Source organism: Myotis brandtii, unplaced genomic scaffold (genome assembly GCF_000412655.1).
Source record: "Myotis brandtii unplaced genomic scaffold, ASM41265v1 scaffold9, whole genome shotgun sequence".
NCBI classification, from domain to species: domain Eukaryota; kingdom Metazoa; phylum Chordata; class Mammalia; order Chiroptera; family Vespertilionidae; genus Myotis; species Myotis brandtii.
Window position 1 is genome coordinate 169,704 of NW_005371693.1, and position 26,933 is coordinate 196,636.

The 26,933-nt window shown below is 40.8% G+C and overlaps 1 protein-coding gene across 3 annotated transcripts in view; it reads right to left on the bottom strand.

The window, feature by feature from the left end:
- Positions 1-26,933, bottom strand: part of PRKCQ (protein kinase C, theta) — an 82,997-nt gene that overhangs the window by 37,935 nt on the left and 18,129 nt on the right. For 2 of the 3 annotated variants that reach the window (XM_005885297.2, XM_014532601.1), the window contains 8 exons: positions 22,756-22,918; positions 21,466-21,497; positions 21,287-21,372; positions 15,917-16,046; positions 12,441-12,550; positions 11,335-11,452; positions 9,743-9,903; positions 6,370-6,543 (listed from right to left, as the gene is read on the bottom strand). In XM_005885297.2, the coding sequence (XP_005885359.1) occupies positions 6,370-6,543; positions 9,743-9,903; positions 11,335-11,452; positions 12,441-12,550; positions 15,917-16,046; positions 21,287-21,372; positions 21,466-21,497; positions 22,756-22,918 (974 nt within the window). The remainder of the gene's footprint in view (positions 1-6,369; positions 6,544-9,742; positions 9,904-11,334; positions 11,453-12,440; positions 12,551-15,916; positions 16,047-21,286; positions 21,373-21,465; positions 21,498-22,755; positions 22,919-26,933) is intronic. The other variant, XM_005885299.2, reaches the window with a different exon arrangement.

Genomic DNA, 26,933 nt, shown 5'->3' on the forward strand with positions numbered 1-26,933 from the left:
AAGGACGTGACATTTCAGACTCCCAGGCAGTGCTTATAGTAAAAGGACACCTGAATATTTGCTCATTAATTGCTGATTATCTCCAATATCTTGGCAGGGGGCATGCAACATGAGTTTACCATAATCTGTAAAATTTACTAATTTTTGTGAATTTACTGTAAATATAATATCTGCCGAATCACAGCTTAATTGCACAGAAAGGGCATTGGAGGCGCATGGGAGTGATGTGCAATTTCTGAAATAACCATTTCCCAGCATCTCAGCATCAGGAAACGGCCAGAGCACTTTAAGGGAAAGAGACTGAGCAGTCACTACAAACGGGGATGACACAAAAAGTTAATTCGTGTGTGAGTTCATGGATATACATTTTGGAGGATGTGGTTCATGTGGTTTTCCTTTTTCTTGCTAAAATTGTGATAATGGCCAGCACTCCCAACTCAACTGGAGGGTTTATGGATGAAAAAGTGTTGCTGAGAGCTTCAGATGAGGCCGTTTCTGAATAAAATGTTTGAAAGTAAAAGCCTTCTGGCCATCTTTGATGGCTTTTCTTTTGCTTTCAAACCGTGGAAATATCAGAATGGCAATACTTCTTAAAAGACTGCTATGTTGAGAAGTTTTTATTTGATTTTATTTCAAATCATAAAATCTTGCAGTTAGTGTGGCCCTTTCTCCATGAAGGATTCAAAGTCCTCTGCAAGTGCTATTTTTTGGAAACACCCTTTTGGAGGCCAAAAGAGGACAAGGTTGCAAAGAAATGTTAGGTGACTTGTTGAAAGTCATACAAAGTGTCAGGCATAGATTCATAATCTGAAACCTTCAGCAGAGGGATAACCCTGGTGAGGTTGGCCCAAAGTCAAGCTTTGTGTGTTCTATAAATGGAAAATGAAAGTCAGTTTTCTTGTTCATGGTAGAGACATTTCAAAGTAACACTAAGAAGCTTGGACCGGTTCACACAGGCGGGGTGGAAGTCCAGGGCAGTGCTGGGCATGGGAATCGACACCAGCATCCTGGCTCCTGACACGGTGCCGGGAATCTGCTCACGGAGTTCTGCAAAGCCACGGCGCCTTCCAGGCAACCTGAGGAGGGACCCGGGGTGCTCGCACGCCCTCTGAAACTTCTGTTAGGTGTGGAACTGTAACGCTGCTTAGATTACTTGAGGGCATACTGGAGTACAAGAGCTTTCAGAATTTAAAGGAGGCACAAAGGTAGGCTGTAGTTCCCTTTTAATTTTTAAGGAAAATTAGTTCAAATCAAAACAACACAACACAAAACAAGTGTTCTCACAGTGCCTGAGGCATCTTTCCTTTCCAGACTAATTTTGGAACGAAATCCTCTTATTTTTCCACAGGGTTATCAGAGATAAATCAGAGAAACTTTGGATACTTGAATTTTTGATCTTTCTTTTAATCTAGCATAATTAAAAAGAGAGTGTTTTGTCTTCCCTGTAGGTCAACATTGAGTTACTACATAGATGACATGTCACTAAGGTACTTACATGGTCTGAACATACAGGAGGCCAATATCTGGACACAGAGACACATGGTTAAATTGAATACTGTTCCCAGTGACCAGGTGAATGGTCTTAGGCAAAGTTCATTATTCTGAGCCTCAGTTTTCTCATGGGTAAAATAGGAATAATAATATCGGCTTCATTGGGGTTAATGGAAATAAATGAGACAACATATTTAAAGTTCCTAGGAAACTATCTGGCACAAAATAGGTTCTCAATAAAGGTAGGCTTTTTCAATCATATTTTTTCTGTATTTTAAAACATATGTTGGAGTAAGATGGCTGGTTCCCTACCTTTCTTTCTTAATAGAAATATTTATTCTGGATGGCAAAGTGCACAGCTGAAAGCTAAAGTTTTTCGGCTTTCCCTGTAGCTGTAGAAGAGTCAGAGATATGTGAGCAGAAGTTCTTGTGGGCCTTATGGAAAAGTGATTCAATAAAGGAAAGAAACATGGCATGGGCTTGTTTTATCCTCTCCCTGTTCCCCTGCTTCCTGACTGGAACCTGGTTTTGAGGGCTGGGCTCCAGCTGCCTTATTGGGCTGAGGAGTACCCTTGAGGACGGAAGCTCAGTGCTGTGGATGATGGAGCAGGGACCAAATGGTGCCTGGATCTCTGATGAATGATACCATGGAACTGTCATACCTGCTCTGAACCACACATGTCTCACTCCTTTTATATGAAGACTCATTTAGGTCATTGTTATTTTCCATCCTCATTACTAGCAGCCAATGCACTTTCTAATTGACACACGTTATATCACATTTAGACAATTCTGAAATTGGGAGATAGCTTCTAATACAGTTTTAAAAATGATTTTATCAAGAAAAGCAATAATACATCTAATTATTAATGGTATCTTAAAATTCAATATAGCAGAATATTATTTTTCAAAGTTAGGTAGGATTTTAAAAAAATTATTTACTAATTAGAATTAGTTAGGAAAAGGACATAGCTTTGTAATGTAATTCCCATGCAGTGTTAGAGTCTTGCCTCTTTTGAGGAAACATCAAGAATGTATAAACAGTAGGTCCCCAAGAAAAGTTTGTTGAATTAACCTAACAGTGACCTTCTAATTTGTGAAATATATTTTCAAGGTTTTATGATTAATCAATTTGTTTCTAATAGTTTTTACTTTACTTGTTAGTACAGTTAAAATATTTATGACAATTATTTTTACAGAAAAATTTTACTGTAGACTTTCCCTATTTCCACTTTTAAAAAATGTAAATAATGGAAAATAGGTACTGAACATATGGGTTTACAATGCAGTGTGTATGTGAAAGGTAGCTGGCATATGTGTTGAATCTGATACTAAGAGGGACCACACAATTCAAGACATTTGGGTGTTCATGTGAGACACAGAAAATAAAATACTAAAAAATAACAAAAGCTAGTACAAAATAAAGAAAAGAATAAAATGTCATTTCCTCCTCCTGCTAAGATGACAACCTCTCATCATGGTGATTTGTACTAGACTCTGATGCCAGCGATTTATGTCACAGCCTAAAGGAAGTACAGTTATCTTGATCTGGCACCGAGAAAATTAATTTAAAAGATTCTTTCCTTTTGAACCTCATTCAGATTCAGGTTCAGATCCAACTGATGCTGTCTCACACACCTATGTCCTAGCACTGTGCTTCCACACACTACCTGGCTCCCACCCACAGCCCCTCTGCATGGTGACTCCTACACCCTACCCAGTGCTGGGGAGGAGGAGCCCTCAGCCTTGCTGAGTGATGGTTGAACTGGGACTCAAGTTCCTCAGAAGCCCAGTCCACAGGTATTTTCACTCTCCATAGCTTCTTAAATGACTTGACTGTATTTTCACACTTTGACAGGTCATATGCCCCTCTGATATAAACTTTAAAAGTTTTTAATGATTAACCCACATACCCAGACAGATCACAAGGGAATCTTGCCCCCAGAATCTCCTGAATCATCTGGCAACCCATAGGAGGGCTCTTTGCATGCACATGAGAAAGTTTTTCCAAATAATAACAATTCCCTGGAAAAGTGAATAGTCATTTATCTTATCTAATCTCTTCACTAGTATGCAAAGGTGACTGTCCCTTCAAAAAGGCCGTTTTCAAAATGTCCCCAGAGCAATTCATCATTCATATCAACTATTGCTTTATACACTTGTCTATGATACTTAATTGGTTATTCTGTTTGACATGCAAGATCTGAATAATAAATCAGGACATCTTAAAAGCAACTCAGAGCCCTTCAGAAAGTGTAATGTAAGCCCCCTCCACCCGAATTCTTATTTCTAAAAAGACTCAATGCCTTGAAATCTAAGCAGTGAGCCAGTCATGTTTGACATTTGTGCACATTCTCTGCCACTTTTTCTCATGCACTGATTTCCTCTGCCTAGCAAAGCACTATGGCGGCATGGAACCTGCGGCATGTCCCTGGCAGGGAAAGAAGGGAGCACTGCCCAGAGACCTGAGAGATAAGCAGGGGAGGGAATATACATGTGTTCTACCAAGTGGATTCCTAACAGCCTTCCCCATAAGATACAAAGACAAAACCATGCATACGAATATCAAAAACAGAACAAAAACCAGCGGGGAAAAGGCGCCATGCTCCACTTCATTACATAATGCCCTGGAAGCCTGGTCTGAAGTGAAATTAGCATTTATACAAGCCTCACAATGTTTCAAGAGAAAAGTGAGATTGTAAACAGTGCCAGGGCGCCCAGCAAATCCAGAACGCACGCTGGAGAGTGCGGCAAAGTTCCTCACTTTCAGAGACATATCCACACCATCCCAGACCAACGGATATTTATGAACTCCAGGAGGAAATTTCTAGTGGAAAATCTCTCTCACTCAGTATCAACATGTCAAACTCCTTCCCATTGCAGAAAATAAGCCTGCTTTCTCTTAAACAGCCTCTCATTGCCCCGTCATTCCTTCATGCTTCCTCTACCTGTAGCCCCACGTGTCTGCTGCCCCCAACCTTGCCTGCCTATTCAAATTCCCAGTGTCTAGGTTTCCAGCTCTGGTGCTTAGAGTCTGCCTTCTGCAAAGTAGCATTAGTCACACTCTTGCCTCTTTTATTAGAGTAAAATTCTCTAATTTCTCAAGGTCAGGAACTGTATTATATAGTTCTATATCCTCCACAGTGCTTTGAGCACAGTATGTTTATTAAGTTCTCTTTCATGGTCTGGTTTCTCTTTCCTTTAGCTAAGTGTATTTATTCATTTAGTCCTTCATTAAACATCTGTTGAGTACCCACTGGGAGCTGGGGAAGTTGCCGTCCACATTTTTTGATCAAGTCCCAGTTTCCCAGCCATTACTTTCTGTGGCTGGAGGCAGCTTAGAGGCCCTCTGCACGCATAGTTACAGTAAGGTAGTACATTATCATCAAGGCTTGAAATAGAGAGAAAACTCTTCATATTCTTTGGACCTTAACCACATGGTCCCACATGAATCTGCTCATTATTCTAGGCTGTGTATGGGGGCAGGGTGAAAGAAAATAGAAAAATGAAAAGAGAAAATCATGGTGCTTGTGCATGAAGATTGATCTACAAGGATGTTCATTTGGGTATTATTAACATCAGAACAAAAAGTTAGAAATGTCCTAGTTAGGTAACTCATGCTGTAGACGAATATCCACAGATGTGAGGAAATGTGTTAAAATGATGGGTTACAGAATAGTTGATATTTACAATAGGTTGCTATTTTTACTTTTAAAAATCCACTGCGGAGGACATCTAGAAGGATAAACTTCGAAGTATAAATGGTGAGTATACCCAAGGGGTGGGATTATAAACCATTTTCTTCTCTGAGTATATAAGCATTTTCCAATTTCTCTAAAAATGATACTGGATAACTTTTGAGTCAAGAAAAAAAAGCAATTAAATTTTCTAAGGGAAAAGGAGACCAGGACGAGAATCCTCCCAGAACAGGAGAGGCTTCTGACAAAATTCTCCCTCGCCCTCAGTGCTCAGGTCTTCACTGGTTGATGAAGCCCACTGTACAGGCCGCTCGCCCGCTGGCCTCATAAAGGAAGACAGCAGTGCACATGCATTCTGACCCGTTTGTCTCTTCAAATAGATACATGTAGATGAACATCTAGATGAGCAAATAGGTGTCACATTCCACGCCCCCCCCCCCGCAAAGCATTGCTTTGTCAAGTCACAAACTGCTACAAATTCTAGTTGTTATGTAAGTTAAACCAATTCTAAAAAACAAGCAAACAGATAAACATATTCAGAAGAAAAGCCCTTTCCCAACCGACTACGTTTAAAAAAAATTCTGGCCCAGCCACCCAGGAACCAACAGGTCGCCAGTTCGGTTCCCAGTCAGGGCACATGCCCGGGTTGTGGGCTCAATCCCCAGTAGGGGTGTGTGCAGGAGGCAGCCAATCAATGATGTTCCTCTCTCATCATTGATGTTTCTATCTCTCTATCCCTCTCCCTTCCTCCCTCTCTAAAAATCAATAAAAATATTTTAAAAAATCTAGACCTGGTTGGTATTGCTCAGTGGATAGAGTGTCAGCCAGCCCTTGCACCAAAGGGTCATGGGTTTGATTCTTGGTCAAGGGAAGGTACTTGGGTTGCAGGTTTCATTGCTGGCCCTGGCAACCAATCAATGTCTCTCTCTCTCCCTCACCCCTCTAAAAATCAATGGAAAACATATCCTCAGGTGAGAATCAACAACAACAACAAAAATCTAAGTAACATTTAGAGGGAACGAAATTTGTTTAGATGGATGGAAGGTGGACTGATAGGTAAAAAAGAAAAGGATGGAGATGTACCACATCTCACAATGAGGGTGCCACCAGGGCACCGTGTGGGCACAGGCAGATTTACTAGGGACAAGTGGACAAAGGGTTGTCTGCACAGAAACCATACCTTGGTCTGGAATGTACAGAACATGTGCGTTAGGAATGGATGCTCCCAGGCCAAGGAGAGAACTCTCTTCTCTACCATTGTACACTCAACATCGTCGTCCATCAAAACCACGTCTTTCTTTAGGGCTTTGACTGCAAAAAATTGATTGGTGTTCTTGAACTCTGCTAGAAAGACCTAGAAGGAAGAGGTAACTTTATTTTAGAAGTTGGAGTAACACTCATTAAGGAACAAGACTGAGAGATGTGTGCTGGGTGAGAAAGGAGGCTTCCTTCTCCAACCCCTTTGTCACCTTTATGCAGACACAATAGAGCACTTCACCGGTTTTGGGTATCACCTAACCATTTCATACTCTCTTTGTACCTTTCAAAGGCTTTCAAAAAAACTACTATGCAATTGGATGTGTTATTCTCAGTCCCTGAAAAATTCTATTTAAAAAAGTATGCCCTGTCTGCCCAGGGACCTGAGTAAGTTTATAATTAAAAACCACAGAGACAAATGTGTATTGATGGAAGCAGCTGTAAGTAGTGGAGAGGCAGACCTGATTGTACTAGAAACATTACTGCAAATGTGCATAAAACCTTGTCCAAGTTTTACCCAGTTTTTCAAGGCAAAAGAGAATCCATGAGGAGTAGAGCTCTCCTTGCGTGCTCAGAGAAGGCACACCATCTTATCTGATGGCACAGATACCAAACCCATTTTCAGGACCTACTATGTGTCAGGCATTCTGCTTTGTAGTTTTCATGTGCTCTCTCATTTTATAATCTTTTAATTCTTAGCTGAGAACACTCTGCAAGACAGATAAGAATAATAATAATAAAAAAACTGGGTTCAAAAAGTAACTTAAGTTTCTCAAATTCATGGAGCCACTCAGTGGAAAATGTAACTCCAGAGTTTACTTTTTCCACTTGATTTCATGAATCGCACATGAAAGGACACCAGATGGCACCTAATGGAGAGTTTCCACAGCTCTCGCCTTTGCAAATGATGCAGCAACAGGCAACTAGCAGTTGCGAGGACATGGCATTTGGAGACAGAAAACTCCAGCGAGGGTCTAATTTCACAGACATTTACTAGCTGTGGGAATGTGGGCAAACCAGTTAACCTCTCTGGGCTTTAGTTTCCTAATGTGTAAAAAAGAGAACTGACACCATATTCTCTAACTTTAGGACCACTGTGAAAATCAAATGAGACACCACCTGGGAAAGTGATCTGTAAACTATAAAATCCTCTCTAAATGGCAGATACTAAGAATACTTGTCATTTGTTTCATATAATGACTTTTAGGGAGTGCTGAAGTCAATGATGCTAAACCAGTAGTGAAAATGCATTGTGTCTACATTTAAAATGATATAGTGCGGACACCTAACTCTGGGGTAGCTGGCTTGATAGAGGAGAAAGAGCTTAGATGACAAGTCAGGCAAATGAGTAATGTGCAAAACCCTAGAAAACATGCAGTTTGTTCTCCTGGGCCTAAAAGTAGATACAGAACAAGAATATAGAGGCTACCATTTTGGTGAGGAAGCATACTTCCAATAGAGAGCACAAAGGAAGAAGAACGAGTTTGGGAGTACTCCCAGTGTTGCTCTGGTGCTTCGTCCTCCTCTCCACGGGCCCCACAGTGCAGTCCTCACAGATGTAGGGACCCCTGGTGCTGCTGGGCAGGGCACAGAGCAGACAATACCTGAAGCTCTCACCTGCCCCTTGGGATATTACCTAAGACTTGCAGGTTCAACTTAATGTCTTTTTATTAACCATGTTCAAGTGAAGCAATTCACACAGGAATAAGGAAAGATAAACATTTCATTAACAATTAAAATTACCTTCTTAGTAATTGCTTCTTTCAATAAAACAGTCCAAAACCAGCCATAAAGCAAGAAGCTGGAAAGGTAATTTCTGTCTCTATAATGTGCTTTCAGTTTTTGGTAACAGGTTATGATTACACATTAATTGATGCTAAATTATAGTGAGGACTGACTGTAAAATTGCCTATTACACTCAGATTAACATCAAATGGGCCTGCTGTGGTTCATATGATTGTGGAAATGAACTAAAAGAATTAATGAATATCAGCTACAGATTTCAGGGCAGAGTAGATTTTGCCAAAAGTGAAGCACTGCTGTTTAAATCCAAACCCCAATCCCAGCACATCATCATTCAGCTGGGACAATAAATCAGTTGCATTTTAGTTTGTTTATTATTAAATAAACTGGGTAAGTTTTCCAGCCAAAGTCTGGTGAGCAGGTGCTGAGCATAATGCTGGGTTTGGGTGTATACATTTATGGAACAGTAGTCTGTGGCTAAAATGTTCATGGGTGCCGAATCTAAGACTATAAAACAACTAATACATTAGGTATCCTTAATACTGTAAAGAACCCCAAATTTTATATTCCATGTCATCCCTCTTTACAATCACTGGTTTGTAAATATTCTACCATCACTGATAATGAATTGTAATTTCTTAAATTATGTCTTCTTCCTCTCATTGTCCCCTGCCACTGGCAGAGACAGCCCATAACTCCAGTGTGTGGCAGGAGGAGTTTAGAGGAGGCATTTTCTCCATGAAGCTTTCCCCAGGACTCTCAAGCTACAGCCGTATTATGGGCTAAATTGTGATTGTGTCCCTTCCAAAAATCAATATGTTGAATCCTAACCCCCATGACCTCAGAGTGTCACTGTGGAGGTCATTACAGAGGTGATGAAGTTAAAAGAAGGTCATTGAGGTGGGCCATGTTCCAAAATTACTGCTGTCCTTATAACAAGAGGGATTAGGACACAGCCATGCGCAGAGAAACAACCATGGCAGGACACAGGGAGAAGAGGCATCTACAAGCCAAGGAGAGAAGCCTTAGGAGAAACAACCTTGCCGACACCTTGATCTGGGACTGCCAGCCTCCAGCACTGTGAGAATTGTTGAAGTGGCCAGTCTGTGACATTTTGTTACAGTAGCCCTAGCCAACTAATGTAAGGCTGAGCACATCTGATAGAGAAAATGAACTACATAAGAAGTAACCCCACACTTGAGCAAATAGCAATAAATAACAACAAACAAACAAACGAAAACCCAGTGTGAAAAAGAAACTGGCTGAGGCACCTTCTTATTTCTGAGGTGTCCAGAGATACCAAACTCATAAGCTGGAGATGTACACCTGCAAAGCAAAATGGCCTGGATACACCCAAGGAGGCAAAGGCTGATTTCCTTGGAGCCCGTAGGCCCCTATTTGTTCCAACATCTCTATCTGTCACAAAATGCTCAGGAATGCACTCTCTGCATACCCACTCCCAGTTCTGACCCCAAGAGCTTAGTTCTCTTAACCAGGAGCTTTGCTCTTCAGTTTTTGGACGTTGGTCTGTGGGATTCTGTGGTATACCATACCTTGCCAAAACTTCCTTTCCCCAACATTTTGTGCAAGATAAAATCCTCGATTTTTAACTTCATATGTAGAGATGGTCTTTCTACGTTTGGCTCAGGTTCTGGATGATGGCATATTTTCTCCATCTCATCCAAGGGAGACTCCCAGGAGATTCCCTGAGGCTCTGAGAATGGCAACCAGTGGTTAAAAGGAAACAAAGAACAATGGAGGGTTATTCTAGCTACTTGGAGAACACACATTCTTTCCAGTTTCCCATTCTAGGATGCATCTGCAATAACGCAGAAAGGGGTTCCTGCTGTGACTGGTGGCACCTCCTGCTTGTGAGCCTGACACTGGGGCATGAACTGCGTCTCTTAATCCAATAGATTGGGGACATTTTCAAGTTGAGAAACATTCCAATCAGCAAAAGGCCATTTATGCAACCCAAATGAGCACTTTAAGTAAATGTCAAATCATGGACAAATAGAGATCTTCACCAAACTTAAGGAAAGATGATTCTCAATTGCTTTGTGGCTCACAAGAAGAGTGGCATCAATTTCTATGACTTACCAGGGGAGGGAAGAGAAAATGGATAGCAGACTGTTAGAGATCTGAATTGCATCGTTTGTCACAGTCTTCAAGTCAATGTGCCACCTACTTTGATCATCTCTAAGACCTGGTCTACTTCTTTGCCTGGACACTTTTCCCCCTCTAATCCAAACCTTTCTTTAAAAAATTTTAAGTCGATTTATTCCTCACCCCATGCCAGAGGATGTGTAGAAAAACATTTTTGGAACCTTTCCTCCTCTCCCGAATATAATTTTTCTTTTATTTTTTTATTGAAAATATTTGATATCTCACATTGTGTTAAGATGTACAATATGTTGATTTGATACATTTGCGTATTGTGATACGATTGCCATTGTAGTGATAGTACCACTATCACATCACATGATTATCATTTCTTTGCTTGTGATTGAAATAATGACATTTATTTTTTAATCTATAGGTTTATCTTTCATATTCTCCCTAACTCCAAGAAAAATAAGTATTTTGTAATGTATGTTGAAACTGTTTAGGTTCAGAGTCAGGTGGTCATATGCTCGCATGATTGACCTTCAAACAGAAGGCTGGATACACTTCCATCATGTCATAAATGTTAAGGACTTTGGGCACTGCTATTCTTCCTCTTTTTACTCTTAAACGTCACAGAATAGTCTGTGAAGGTGCAGAATAAGATGGTCTTCTGTGGTATCCCCACCACTGAGCTTTATGGTGGATTTATTTCTATAAAAACATTTAACAGTGATAGGAAGTAACTAACATTCTAAAATTCTAAGGAAAAATGAACAGTTGTTTTCTCCAGACTTATTCCATTTTCTCCCCCGCCTCCCCAAACCTCCCACTATTTTAAAAAGGTTTCCTAATGGGGCATGTTTTAGTTTCACTTCTAAGAAGTAGGAGCATCTTAGTTGGTGGCTATGTCTGTAATATTTAGATAGAAAAGAATCATCTATCAGACCAGGTACATGGAGAATTTATATACAGAGGAATCAGGTTAAGGTTAATCGAGATAAATTCCTGATATGGATTCTATGGGGATCAAGATAGCTACCTCGTTTCCCTGATGCCAGTACATAGGGCAGCCTTGCTTCACCTTTTATGGAGCATGGGGGACCAATTTCAACTGGACCTTCTCTGTAGATGTGTTCAGTATCTCTTAAGCAGCGAGCCTAGATTACAAACAAAGAGTCAGACCACTCACCACTGATGGACAGCTCAGCCTATCCTTGGGGACAAAAGCCATTTGAGATTCCTAAATGCATAAGGTAGTCAAAGCTCTTTCCCTAAGCACTCTTTTTTGGATTCCATATCATGTGAGAGTCTATTGGATTTTATGCAGCAGCAGAGCACATTCACTTCCTTCATACTTTTCTGGACCTAATTAATTGTTTCTCCCATGCTATCCAATAGAAGGGCAATGGGTAGAAAAACAGCATTGCCAAGTCCTAAGGAGGTGTTGTTCTTGGATATGCAAGTTAAGCATACTAGTATATGGAAGGCAAAAATTGCCCCGGACTAGGAGTTCTGAGGGCATTTTAGGGATGATTCTAGCATATCTGTTTTCCCTCAGGCTATTAATCAACCCTAGTATCCTATATAATAAAAGCCTAATATGCAAATCGAGTTTCCCTCAGGCTATTAATCATCTCTAGTATATAAGTATAAAGCTGGCAATGAATCCTCAATAATTTTAATGAATTTATTTGTTTCTGTCCCTGCTCATTCCACAAATTTAAGATCTTACAAAGATCCATACAATACAAATGCATTAAATAAATATCACAAAGGTCTGGCCAAGGTGGGTGCCAGCGGGGTTCCCCCATAGCCACGCCGGTCACCCCACAGTTTGGCCCTGATTGCTGGCCAGGCCTAGGGACCCTACCAGTGCACAAATTTGGTGCAGCAGGCCTCTAGTATGAGTATAAAGCTGGCAATGAGTCTTCAATAATTTTAATGAATTTATTTGTTTCTGTCCCTGCTCATTCTACAAATTTAAGATCTTACAAAGAGCCATACAATACAAATGCATTAAATAAATATCACAAAGGCAGGATATGGGCATGAAGATGAAAGGGGAGAAGCAAGTGCTCAGAAATAGACTCCATGTTGTCCCACACAGTTGCTAAAGAGTTGAAACTGCAGGAACTTGTCACATACCTGTTGGGTGCTCTCAATCATTGCCAGTGCTTCGGCCATCAGCTTCTGGTTTATGCCACATAGGTTGGCCACCTTTGTCTGGCATCGGTGATGCACGTTCATGCCACATGCTAAAGGGGAACAGTGATACCATGAGCCAGAGCAACAGAACCAACTGCCATGGCCTTTGCACATGACCTTCTTTAAGTACACCTGTGGCGAAGGAACAATTGGCAACCCCCATGCCATCTTTGCAGCAGGAGACACTGAATACTAATAAATTTGGACAGTGCTTTTATGATGCCATCGGGCTCCCCTTCCTGAAATGCACAGATGCTCCTGTGTGATTCTGGGAAGTGAGCCCCACTAAAGATGGGACTAGAGCTGTGTTGATAGGGGCAGAGGTCTGCTGTCAGTATGCATTTAGACTGTGCCATTCCTGAGAGAAAAAGACTGACGCTGGCTCTCACTGGTGGAAATGTGCAATGCTGGAGTTGAAGTTTGTTCATGCCAACCCTAGACCCTCTTCCTAGACCACAGCCCAAGTCCTCCCTTTCCCACACAGGCTGCAAAGAGATTCTCTGTGCACGAGGGTTCAGCCTCAGCCTGCAGAACTGAAATGGAGATGGTGGCGGGTGGTCTGTGTGTGGGCTTAGGACTGGGGGTGGGAGGAGGGAAAGTGGCTGAGACCACATGCCCAGCATATAGGAGAGCTGGGCCAGGTGAGCTAAACAGTCTACATAGGCTTCTAGCTCTTACAGCCACGATTCTGCAGGAGTTTTCCGATTAATAGTCCTGAAAACAGCATGATAAAGGTCTGACTCCACTTTTTGTGGCCATGTGAGCCTCCTTGGTTTGGGGGTTGTGCATGCCTGTGTGCCTGTGTGAAGACAACTATTATATCCTGTTGTTAGTTTTAGAAAATTAAAATTATGCTTGCAAAACATCACTGTTACAATGAAAAAAAAGTTCACAAAGGTTTCCAAATCCCAGCTAAAAATACTTTGATCTCAAGTCCAACTCAATTTTATAAAAGTATATCAATCAGGATTGTTAAAATGGAATTCCGCAGGAGGAGCTAAAAAAAATCGTGTAGTTTCAATCTTATCTTATTGTTAGCCCATTTGTGTGCAAAAAAAATAAAAATAAAAAATAAAAACTCCATCACAAATGGCACAGTGATTGGCATCAAATAGGCACTCATTAGACACAACTTTTCTTTCATCTTCATTGTATATTACAATGAAATATATATTGAAATATTTAGGTGAAATGTTAGCCACCTTCATCTTTAGTTTTAACTAGCCCACTCTTCTTCAGATAGTTCAATAACAAAACACAATAAAGCAGCATTTACTATGTAAGTATAAAGCTGCCCAGTATAAGTGGGTAGATCTAGTCATAAAATCCATTTAAAATGCGATGTTTAATAAAGATGCTGTTTGCAAAGGCTTGATGCCCTTCTGAATTCTGCTTCCTTAGGACAGGGAGGCAGGCAACACGAATTTAGCACAAGGGGTTGGGGAGTTTTACTTTGCTCCTTAAAATTGTACCAGATCTAAGGTTGTCTCTGATGTGCAGTTTGTAAAGAAAGGCCTTGTTCCCACCATGACAATGCCATAAGTCTTTGTTACTAACCTAGCAGGTGAGGAGTCGATCTCTTTGTGTGCAAATAGTTCCTTCTGATGGCTATTTTCATGGGAAGTGTAGTGGAGCGAGAAAGCAGACAGGGCAGGATGAAGGGAGGCCCTACTTAGGAAGGTGGCTTATGAGAGAGCGAGATAAAGACAGTGTGCAGCAAAAGACCAGGGAAAAGGGATGTAGGGAGAGAGTGGGAGGTGACAAAGATGAGGACATGAGGAGGTGAGGCAGCAGGGACTTTGGGGTGTTGGTAGCAGGAACAGAGGACACATATGGGGGGGAGAGGGAAGGGAGGATATGGAAGAGGAGAGAAAAGAGGGAGGGGGCTGAAGTGCAGGAGATGGGAGAGTGGGGAAGAGAATGGAATGGAAGAGAAAGAACGTTAGAAAAGGACAGAACAAAGCGGGCACGTGAGCCATGAAATAATGCCAAGAATCCTCGTGGGAGTTCTAAGCTCAGAGCATAATCACACTGCCTGGCCTGGGTGGGGGTGGGGGGTGCCGGGTTCCAGGGAAAGGAAATGTCAACGGTGAGACCCTCATGAGAACAGGAAGACTGCGGAGGGGCTTTGATTATTCATGTGTTGTGTGTACCATTAGGATATCCAATGACTTCTTGCCTCTGAACTTGTAAAGGTATTCTGCGCAGTGCCAGGCCCTCCCATGCCTCTTGAACAGGCGCGGAGAAGAAAGTGTGTCGCAGCACTTGCGGGCTACAGAGGGACTGTTCAGGTGGATTTTGACTACATGCTGGTCTTGCCTTCGGTAATGATTTAAAACCTAGGCCCTCCTGCCTCCCTTAAGATGTCACTCCAGGCTCCCCAGACACGTGAACGCAATTGTGATGAGGAAGGGGGACGCTGCTGAAGGTGATCTTTCACTTTAAGTCAGCACCTCTGTCGCTTAAAAGATAAGACACGCATTAGTTAGTGACATAAAGTTGGGCTGCCAAGAACAGTGACTTCTGTATTTAATAATTCAGAACAGAAAGGTCCCTGCTGCAGCCGAGCCCTCCTTTTTGAATATCTGGGCCCCATCCCCACTCTCACCCCCATTCAAAAGGCAGAAGTGTTTTGTCATCCTCTGGTGGAATGTTTTCCTCTCTACCCCCTGATCTTGGTGCAACAGCATCTCAGCTTCTAAAGGTTATTGCCTTGGCAACTTGGAGTTGCAGAGCAGGAAAGCCCTGCTGGCTTTTTCTCAGGATCGGTCTGAATAACTTGACCAGGGAGGCTGCAGGCTCTGGCTCTGCTGTACTGGTGACCCGTGGGGAAAGGCCGGAGTCAGAGCTGCGCTTGGCCTCTCTCTGGGCATTTTGAGTGATAGATTCTCCATCCAGCGTAAGTCAGGGAATTCTTCTGTGCAGGACCTTCCATCCCCCAAGCAGACGCGCCGGGCTTGCTCCTTGATGGGGCCACAGGAAGAATCTCACTGGCTGATACAAAGGAGGGCGGCAGGGGCACCGCAGAAGCTGCCAGAGTCAGGGGCCAGGCCCAGAGAGGCAGCGGGGCAGAAGAGGGAAGCGGTCAGAGGAGAAATGCTGTCTTCTTCATTTCTCCCCAGGTCGAGGCATAACAGAAGGCAATGGGCCAGGAGCCTTGACATTTAACCTGAGCGATTCTGTACTTATCTGGGTTCAAGCATTTGAATGTGTGGGGGGAGGTATGAGAGAAAGATCAGCAGTGGCTTATAGTTTCAGGCCTTTCTTATTCACGATCACAGGCTCCTCCAGGCTGTTTGGAGAGGTCAGCGGCTCCATCCCTCCTCCCTCCCTCCCTCTCATTCTTCATTGAAGCTGCGAATCCACCTCCTGGAGGTGTTCTGTCTGGGCCCACACGCATTTCCCACAAGACTCACCGTCACACTTCAGCCCTTGCCTGGCCAGGCCCCACAGCAGGGTCCCGCAGTGCTCACAGAACGTCGGGCTTTTGTAATTGTAGACTTTAAATCTATGTGGCATGTCAATTTTGAACCTCTCCTTGTGGAACTGAAAGAAGAGGAGACCACATGGCAGTAGGTGTCCCTGGGTTCCCAGCTTTACATGTCTTAGCAGATACTTTAGCATAACTAGCAGAATAATAAAAACATTGGAACGATGTATATCTTAAACCACAATTTTTACTTGTCAAGTTTTATAGTCACGTTCAAAGAACTCAGCCAGCCATTAGCTCTTTCAGGGTGAGGGGCAAGCACGCGATATACACATATCAAGTAACCCGCAGACAGCTGCAGTCTGAGACATTCCACAGTCAGGCTAACATTTCAGGAAGTGGGGACTAAGGTTATTTATTTAGATAGGAGCTAAGTAAACCTTGCACTTCCCTTCCTATTTTAATATAAATATTTCCTTTTCTCTTTCAACTCAGGACCAGTGCTTTCACCTTTGGAAGATGTTATATAATGACCCCTCTAGCGGCAGCATTGCCATCGGCTTATTAGTATGAGGGCCTGAAGTGTGAAGCACTTCACACCTATTATACATAAACAGAGGAGGCCAGAGGTAGCTGATGGTTCTGCTAAGTGCTGTGGACACATATGGCATGTGTATTATCTTTTACATGTGATATCTCATGTCATCCTCAAAATATCCCATTTGAAGTAGCCTCTATTAGTATTCTCATTTGACAGATGAGGCGATGAAGCACAGAGAGAGCAAGACACTTGTCTAGGTCACACAGCCAAGTGAGCTGGGATAGCTATAGCCTGGCCATCAGATCGAGAGCCTGTCCTCTTTCACTTTTACTCTTCTCTCTCAAAACAAACATGATTTAGGGAATGGGGAGAGGGGAGATGAGAAAGGGATGCTGGTGGTAAAGATATTGCAGATTTTTTTTTTCAGTTTTCCAGAGTTTCAATCCTCTCCTTTAATCAAACATCCATGAACAACAACCACAAAAAATCAGGCAGTTTGAATTCTGGCAAGAATACCAATATTCCTGTACAGTATGAAAAGTTTTATGTACTTAAGACTTATAATCTCTGCCTCAGTTTTTAATTGAACAATTTGTTTGGAAGTGCGTACAGCAACGAAACCTTATTTATTAAAGTGATGTAGCTAATGTTCCTGTTTTGGCTACTGGTCAGCACTGGGTCTTTATAATGGCTGTTCAGAATTGCTTAAAGGTTCCCCAGCACTTACTCTAGTCATTTTCAATCAAGAAAAAACAACTTTCAAAACTGACTTTGTATAACTGACTTTGCATTTCCAGGTAAATATGAACAATTAATGTCAAGGTCCAGGCTAGAAGGCTTCCACTTTAATTCATGAGCCGCCCAAATGGCTCAAGGCTCATCTGGGAAAGACTGTAGATTTATATTTTGCAATATGATAGTCACTTAGCCACAAGGGCCAAGTGAATATTTGCAAGGTGGTGAAAAGATGTGCTGTAAGAGTAAAATACACACTGGATTTTGAAGACTTTGTATGAAAAAATGTAAAATATCTTATTAATTTTTATACTAATTATACATTAAAATGATAATATTTGGGCTGGTTGGGTTAAATAAAAATATAATGTTAAGAGTAATCTCACCTGTTGCCTTTTACTTTATTTAATGTGGCTACTTGAAAATTTATTAAAATTGTACTGTAGCTCTCATTCTATTTCTATTGGACATTAGCCTTTGAGGTGAACAGCTATGCTTACAATCTGAGATTTTCCAGGAAAACTGAGGTATCAAGTAACGGGAGCAGGAGGGTGTGTTGGGAGGTGGCAATTTGATTTAAGCAAACAAAAACATTGTTCGGGGAGACTGAGATCTGAATTTTAGTCCAGCTTTGCCCCTTAAATGTGGTTGACTATAGACAAACTACTTTAATCTTTTTGAGCCTTAGCAGAGTCACTTTAATATGAGATTATCCCCCCTCTAAATTTTAAAAGTAATTCTACTCTGGAAAAACTAAATCAATTTGCCTTCTCTGTACCTGCCCCTTTGCTGGAGAAAATCACATACCTGGGCAGGTTGACACTCTCAAATTCAAAGGGACTTTCAACTATGCTTGGCAATCCTACTGCTTTTCTCTAATCCATTGCTTTTCCATCTCTAAAGCCAGTCATTGCCTTCCTTCTCTCAACCCTCAGACTTCTTTGAGGATATAAGTTGTCTAACAGAACTGCTTGCCCTCAAATCTGCAAACCTAACTGTATCTGCAACCAACTTCTCCTTTCCTACAATTGATGAAATGATCATTTGTCCACCAGAGACCCGTCTCCACATGTGCTTTGGACCTCTTCCCCTCTTGCCAAGACTGACTGCTTTGGTCATCCCTCTCTCCAACTTCATCCATGTGTCATCACCCCCTAGCTATGGGACTATTTCTACCTCTTGTATCTCACCTCCTTCCAGCTACTGTTCTACTTCAATTATCTCTTTTACAGTTAATTTTCATGAAAATATTAATGCATAGGTTGTTTCCATGTTATCTATCATCTTCCAGTGCTGGCCAATGAGGGGACTGCCTCTATAAATCCTCTGAATTTCTCTGATCAAGGGCTCAAAAGATCTCCATGTGGCCCTCGATTTTCTCAACATCTCAACTGCACTGAACACAACCAACCCTTTCATACACTCTTAATATATGAAGAGCCAGCCCTCTCTGAACCTTTGTTCTCATCTCTATCCCAAGCTCCTTCTTCCTACCTACATCTAATTTTAGATTCCTTTGGGGTCAGTATGGAGTCTATACTCCCTTCTTCCTATCCTCCCTCACTAGGTCATCTCTTTGGCAGCTTCAAATTCTACCCCAATGATAGTCTCTCCTACATTTATAGATTTATTCCATTGGTTCATATGAATTCTAAGCTCATAAAATTGTCTATTTGATAACCTCACTTGGGTGTCCTTAGGCATCTCAGACTGACGTTGTCTAAAATGGAAATATTAATTTTCCCCTGTAGATCTCTACTTCCAGTCTTACTGACATTCTCATGATTCTGATATCTACCCCACTGCTCAAGACAGAAATTCAGCTATCATCCATCTCTTTCATTCTCCACATCTTGTCCATTAGCATTAGAGTCATTGGAATATTGAAATCACCTAAAAAAAATCTGCTTATTTTGCTCCATTTCTACTGTTACTCTAAGCTCATAAAATTGTCTATTTGATAACTTCACTTGGGTGTCCTTAGGCATCTCAGACTGATGTCTAAAATGGAAATATTAATTTTCCCCTGTAGATCTCTACTTCCAGTCTTACTGACATTGTCATGATTCTGCTATCTACCCCACTGCTCAAGACAGAAACTCAGCTATCATCCATCTCTTTCATTCTCCACATCTTGCCCATTAGCATTAGAGTCATTTGGAATATTGAAATCACCTAAAAAAATCTGCTTATTTTGCTCCATTTCTACTGTTACCATATTTCTGCCCTGGTGGTACTCCATCTTCCCAGGTTTTTACTTTCCCATCTCAATCCACTGTTTCCCCCTACCGCAATCATTGCAATGGGCTTTCCATTAAAAAAAAAATAAAAAAACAAAACAAACAAAAAAATAAACCCACAAAACAAAAAGCAAACAAACAAAACAAAACACCCAACCGTTCGGCTGGCATTGCTCAGTGGTTGAGCATCGACCTATGAACCAGGAGGTCATGGTCTGATTCATGGTCAGGGCACATGCCGGGTTGCGAGCTTGATCCTCACTGTGGGATGTGCAGGAGGCAAATAATCACTGATTCTCTCTCACCATTGATGTTTCTAACTCTTTCTCACATCTCAATCCACTGTTTCCCCCTACAGCAGTCATTGCAATGGACTTTCCATTAAAAAAAATCAAAAGACAAAACAAACAAAAAATAAACCCACAAAACAAAAAACAAACAAACAAAACAAAACACCCAACCGTCCGGCTGGCATCGCTCAGTGGTTGAGCATCGACCTATGAACCAGGAGGTCATGGTTTGATCCGCGGTCAGGGCACATGCTGGGTTGTGAGCTTGATCCCCAGTGTGGGATGTGCAGGAAGCAACTGATCAATGATTCTCTCTCACCATTGATGTTTCTAACTCTTTCTCTCCCCTTCCCTTCCTCTCTGAAATCAATAGAAATATATTTTTAAAAAATCCAACCTCTTTTCCAGGATCTAAAGATCCCTGCCTGATCAAGGTCCTGCCAGGTTGTCCAACTTCATATTCGATTTTTGCCCTTGTTCTAGTCACATGGTTTCATTTCAGTTTCTAAAACATGCTGATTCTTTCTGCTCATGGGGCCCTTCAGTCTGTCTGGGGGCTCCTTCATCCCACTGTTCACACAGCTGCCTCCTTTCACCCTTCAGCTCTCAGCTTAAGCGTCCCCTCCCTTAGGAGAGTCCCTGGCCTTCAGTCTAAGTGGGCCACTTGGTTATTCTCCATCATCGCACCTTGTTGGCTATTTTCATAATACCTAATATAAATGGAAACTACACATAGTCATTTGTTAATGATCTCTTTCTCCAGGTTTATGGTAAAGTCCAAAAAGGCAGGACCACATCTGTTTTGTGCTCTGCTGTACACTGTACATAGCAGAGTACATTCCATGTGTTAGACACCCAATAAATATTTGTCAAATAAAGAAGGAAAGGGTGGGAGAAGGAAGGCTGCTTGACTTTCTAGCTCAGCTTCCCTTCCCTATGGAGTAAAATCTAACTTGTCCTCAAACTACATACCTCAAAGTTCATTCAGAAAGAAATATTTGCCTCTTAATATAAGAATTATACATCTATTATCACCTCTTGTAAATGCTCATATCTGTATATATTGTCATTTGCCTCTGCTCTTTAACTGTCACTTCTAGCTGTAGATACCACAGGAGTTGTTTTCATATATCATAATTGATCAAAACTATGCTTTCAACCTCTTGTAAATGCTCATATCTGTACATATTGTCATTTGCCTCTGTTCTTTAACTGACACTTCTAGCTGTAGATACCACAGGATATGGTATCTACATATGATATATGTTTTCATATATCATAATTGATCAAAACTATGCTTTCTGGCCACTTTCTATTATGTTTTTCTGGAAAAGGAAGAGCCACTAAAATTCCTATTGTGTTTTTTAAAATTTATACCCTAGTTTTGGATCTCAGTAACAATTATTGAAGAGGAAAGGGTTTTAAGGAGATCACCAATAACCTTAAGGATTCAAGTTCAGGCATTATTAAAAAGAATTAGTGGGCTGTAAAGTTTAATGTTAGGGTAAAGTCATCATATTCCAGACAAAGAGCAGAATCTAACTACATACCATGGTTTCTCGGCTATTGACAGCTGATCCTGTGCACTTGGCTATAACTTTATCAATACACTTCTTGTGAATTGCTGCATTACATTCTGAAAAGAAATGATTGCAGCTTAACATTTTCAGAAGTTAAGGAGCAACTACAAAAGAATGATGGTAATGTAACAGAAATCCTTCTTACTTACGTCGACACTGGTAGCCCTGTTTGTTCAGACCCCTGTAATAAAGCACAGGTATAATTTATATGGGTGTTCAAACCAACAGCAGCACCTCAAACATCTGAAAGGTGATGAGATCTCATTTCTTCCTATGATCACAGAGCATTTTCTCATCAGCAGCCCTGGTCTATCATTTTCTAAGAGTATTAACATGTGTTTTTTTAATTTTATTTTAAATTGCTTTGCTAAAAGTCTGATGATAAAATAAATGAAGAGCTATTGATTGCCCTCTCATTTGTGTATTTTCCAAGCAAACATGTAGAGGTTAAAATGCCTGACTGAAAATGCACCACAGGCTCCTAGTAGCAAATTTCCATGTCTCACTAAGCTCAATATAGATCAGCAAAGACATCTGAAAATTTCATTTCCTCTTTCTGGATATCATTCCTGAGTATCGTTCACTAGGGAAAGGAAGGAGGTTCAGGTCATTAGCTGGAAACAGGTTGATGGAAATCCACCAGAAGTCTATTTGACCTTGGATACTCTGGTTAAGCTGGGGTTGTGCATTAAAGGATTCTGCAGTTGTCCAAAGGGAAGAACACCCCATTAGGAAGCAAGCAGCCTGAGCCCAGAGATAGGAGTCATTTTAAATCTCTACTCTATCATAGCCTTTGCTATGTGGGAGGCTTGAGCCGATCTCTGTTCGAGGGCTGTTAAAACACCCAAGGGCACTATAAACATCTAAACACATTAGCTCCAATGGGAAAGTTGTTGCCTGTTGTAGATATTAGTGCCAGCACAGTTGGGCTATCAAGGTGGTGTAAGGTGGTGGGAGTTTCAGCTGTGAAACTGTGCTTACAATGAGGGTATCTACGCCCTCTGTCCCTCCCTTCTTACCCCAGCAGCCTCCCATTTAATCAGGAACTAAGTCCTTGGACCCTTTTCCCGAGGGAGCTGGCTTCCTTGCTCTACAGGAGCCAGGTTATTGGGAGTTTCAGCTGTGAAACTGTGCTTACAAGGAGGGTATCTACCCCCTCTGTCCCTCCCTTCTTACCCTAGCAGCCTCCCATTTAATCAGGAACTAAAGTCCTTGGAACCTTTTCCTGAGGGAGCTGGCTTCCTTGCTCTACAGGAGCCAGGTTATGAAATCTTTTCTAGAATCACACCCTTTAAGCCTTCTCAATCCAGGTGCGGCCACTGAGAACTCTCATGTAGCATTTATTCTGTCACACTCCCCTAAGGAGAGGCATGTTGGGCCTGGAGGATGAGACAAAATGCATAACCTAAAGCTAAGAGTGAAAGGTCAAGCCACCATACCAGACAAACTCATGGCAGACGGAGCAAAACGTGGGTTGTGGGAAAAAGGTGGCGGTGAACTCATGGCACTTGACATGATGGACTTTGGCCTGTTTGATGGCTCCTCGACGGTGATGCAAAGCAAAGAAGCCTTCAGTCTCAAATTCACTCATGTCCTTTGTGTCTGCAGAAGAGGATAGGGGACAAAGTGAAGTTCTGTGATATGGCTGTCATAGCTGGATGGGGAGGGTGGGGAGATGGGGAAGGGACAGAGATGGACAAGGAATTAGACAAATGTTGAGACCAGTAAAATCCCCAGTACTTATTAAGATTGGTGCAGTACTAAGCCTTTTAAAAAAATTCTTTAATACAGATTTATCATAGGGTATATTATTATAGGATTTGAAACTGCGAGGTTGGATTATTGGCTCAATCCTTCACTATCCTTTGAGTGTGCTGAGTTATCCTATTTCAATTTTTAAAACCAGAGGTCAGAACTTTCAAGGTATTTAACAACCTTTCCTATTCACTGTCAATGATGAGTCAGCCAGAAAGACAGGAAGTGGTACTTTTTTGCCTGTAATTCTAGAGAATAATGTGGTTACTGATAACAACTTGGAAATGGCATTCTTATTAAAGATGCTTTACATCTGGTTATAGAGTACAGTAAACAGGAGAGAGCTGGCCAGTCTTGTGTGTGAGGGCAAAAAAACCTTGGGGAGTTATTTATGTTGGGTTCCTGATATTTATAGTCATAAGACAGACCAGCTAGAGACTACATTGGTCAATGTAGAAAGGGCTGGGAATTAGTGGATAACTGTAGATGTTTTTTGTAATGTCTAGGTAGTCCTGGATGTAACCTAGTCATCCACATCAAATCATCACATTCATATTTCTTCAGTTCACCCTGGGCTCTGGATATTGGTGAAGGTACTTTAGGTAGTCACCATCTACAATGTTCAATACCCAGATGATATCTTTTCAAAAGGCTGGGAGAATTTTGAGAATGCCAATAATGCCCTGGCTGAAGCCCAGCCCCGCCCCCCCCCACAACAACAACAAAAACAAAAAACAAACAAAACACATAACAGCAAGGCAGTCATGGTTAAACAACATGATAAAAAGTATAGCATGTAAGAGAATAATGCGGTAAACAAGAAAGAAATAACAAAAATAATCACTAAAATAAAGATAATGAATTTAATGATTATAACTTCTAGAATTATAATTTTAAATAGCTTGAAGATTCTTGGATTGCATAGTCTATCTCTTTTATTTTTATAAATACAAAAATGGAGGTTTATTGAGAGTAAGTATAAAGAATTATATTTATTTTGTAAATATAAAGAATTAACAATATTTAAACTAAATTACTTCCATTCTGGCTAAGCAGTGGCAGAGGCTTGACAACATATTTGGGGCAAATGTCCCTACTAAGATACTGTCTTTTTCATATCTCTGTTAGTGGCCAGCTAGAAACACATTTGAGTAGACAAAGGTGGTGCTGTGTAGATGGAGACCTCTCCTCCAGGAATCCACCCAAGTCCCAGGATGCATTTTAAGTTTAAATTCTTCTCCACAGTGTTTACAGGTTTGTTTTATGGCAACTCCAGACTCCCAGATAAAGAGCATCCCTAATGACCATGTAAAGAGTTCCACAGATGGGGGCATAATACTGCCCAATACTTTAAGGTTAGGCCTTTGAGGCCCTTGTGTTTGGAACTGAGCTGGAAATAAATTAGGCTTGAGGCAGAGAAAGATAAATACCACATGATCTCACTCATTTGTGGAATATAATAAACAACATAAACTGATGAACAAAAATAGAACCAGAGTCATAGAAGCATCGAACAGACTGTCCAACCTATGAGGGAAGAGTGGGCGGGTGAGGAGGTAAGAGCTCAACCAAAGGACTTGTATGCATGCATATGAGCATAACCAATGGACACAGACAGTGGTGGGGTGGTGGTGAGGGCATGTGCTGGGGATGGGGGTGGCTGGGGAGAGGTCAATGGGGGAAAAAGGAGACTTACGTAATACTTCAAACAATAAAGAATTTAAATTAAAAAAATAAATTAGGCTTGGAGAATGAGAGGTTAAATTCAGGGTCACTGATGTGATTGTCTTCTTACACAAGCGTTGGTATAAGTGTGGAGATCTATTTACAACTCATGACTGGGAGTAGGACAAGTGTCAGTAAGATTGCTATTTTGGTCCAGATGAAATGATATGAAATAAAATAAGTAAAGTGTAAAATTACTTTTAAATTCATGGGATGAAATGAATTATTTTGGGAATTCTAACTGTATTACTATAACCATATATATATATATATTTTTTTTCTTCTGTGCATGAAACTATGATAATGTAAATTTTTTTTTAAAGAAGAAAGTGCTAGAAATGAATTATTTTTTTTTTTCTGTGCATGAGACTATGATAATGTAAATTTTTTTAAAGAAGAAAGTGCTAGGAATGAATTTATTCCCTTGCTTCTTATTGTGATATCCTTTATCCTCTAACCATTTCAGTGATAACAAGAAGTACATTTACAAAAGCTCAGAATTTCTGGTATTTATGATGTTTATTTCTGAAGCAATTTTCTCTTCTATTTATTTATTGGCTTGAAGAAGCTCATTGGTTTTTATATGTTTGGTTATTCCTTTTATATTATTTGTTCTATCATTTGTTTGCAGCCAGTCTGAGCACAAATGTTTCTTGGGAAGCTCTGAGGAAATTGCCATGCTGAGTGTTCTAAAGAAATGTAAAATATCTGTAACCTTTGAGTGGCTAACAGTCAAGTCAGGGAGACACGGCGCTCACACAAAGAACTGTATATATGATGGTGTGAAATCGCCTTGGAGATATGTACATGCATATTTTTTGAGTGGTAGGGAAAGGAATTACAAAAGAGACCATAAAGAGGCAGCTGAAAAATTAAGAGAAAAACTTGAATAATATCACATTGGATGATCTGTTCCATGCTTCTATGTCTCTGGATCTATTTTACTTCATCAGTTTATGTTGTTCATTATATTCCACATATGAGTGAGATCATGTGATATTTATTTACTGCTAGTGGGAATGCGGAGTGGTCAGCCACTGTGAAAAACAGTATGGAGTTTCCTCAAAAAAATTAAAAATAGATCTCCCATTTGACCCAGTAATCTCACGCAGTGTTCCATTGTGTAGATGTACCATAGTTTTTTAATCCTCTCATTTGCTGATGGGCACTTAGGCTATTTCCAAATCTTAGCTATTGTAAATTGTGCTGCTATGAACATAGGGGTGCATATGTCCTTTCTGAGTGTTTTTTCTGGTTTCTTGGGATATATTCCTAGGAGTGAGATTACTGGGTCAAATAGGAGATCTATTTTTAATTTTTTGAGGAAACTCCATACTGTTTTTCACAGTGGCTGACCACTCCGCATTCCCACTAGCAGTGCATAAATATCACATGATACTCATATGTGAAATATAATGAACAACATAAAGTGATGAGCTAAAATAGATCCAGAGACATAGAAGCATCAAACAGACCATACAACCTCAGGGGGAAGGGGGGAATGGGGTGGGGAAAAAGGGGAGAGGAGAGATCAACCAAAGTACTTGTATGCATGCATATAAGCATAACCTATGAACACAGTCAGTAGGGGGGGTGAGGGCATGTGCAGGGGTGGGGTGGAAATGAGTGGGGAGCAGTCAATAGGGTCAAAAGGAATCATATGTAATACTTTAAACAATAAAGGATTTAAAAAAGATTAAAAGAGAAAGGTTTATGCTAAGTACATGTTAAGCACAAGTTAAAGATGAATTCATGTTAGAAGCATGTAGCTCAAACAATAGAAAAATAACTTTTAAAAACAATATAGATATAATTTTTTTTTAAAAAAAATCACATTGGGCTAGCCAAGAAAGAATGGGTTTTTCAGCATGGAATGATATAGAGATGTCAAGGGAATTGAAGGCTAAGAAATAGGTATTTGTTTTGAGGATTCATAGTCTTGGAGAAAGCCATTTAGCAGATTGGTCGAAATATAAGTCAGACTCTTAGGGTTTAAGAATTGACAAAGTAGTGAATAAACAGAGACTAATAAATATAAGCTACTTTTCCAAGAAATGTGTCAGAGAAGGAGAGGAAAGAAAAACTCATGGAGGTAAAAAGGTGAAAAAAAGTTCCCTTTGAAGATAGGAGAAGATGT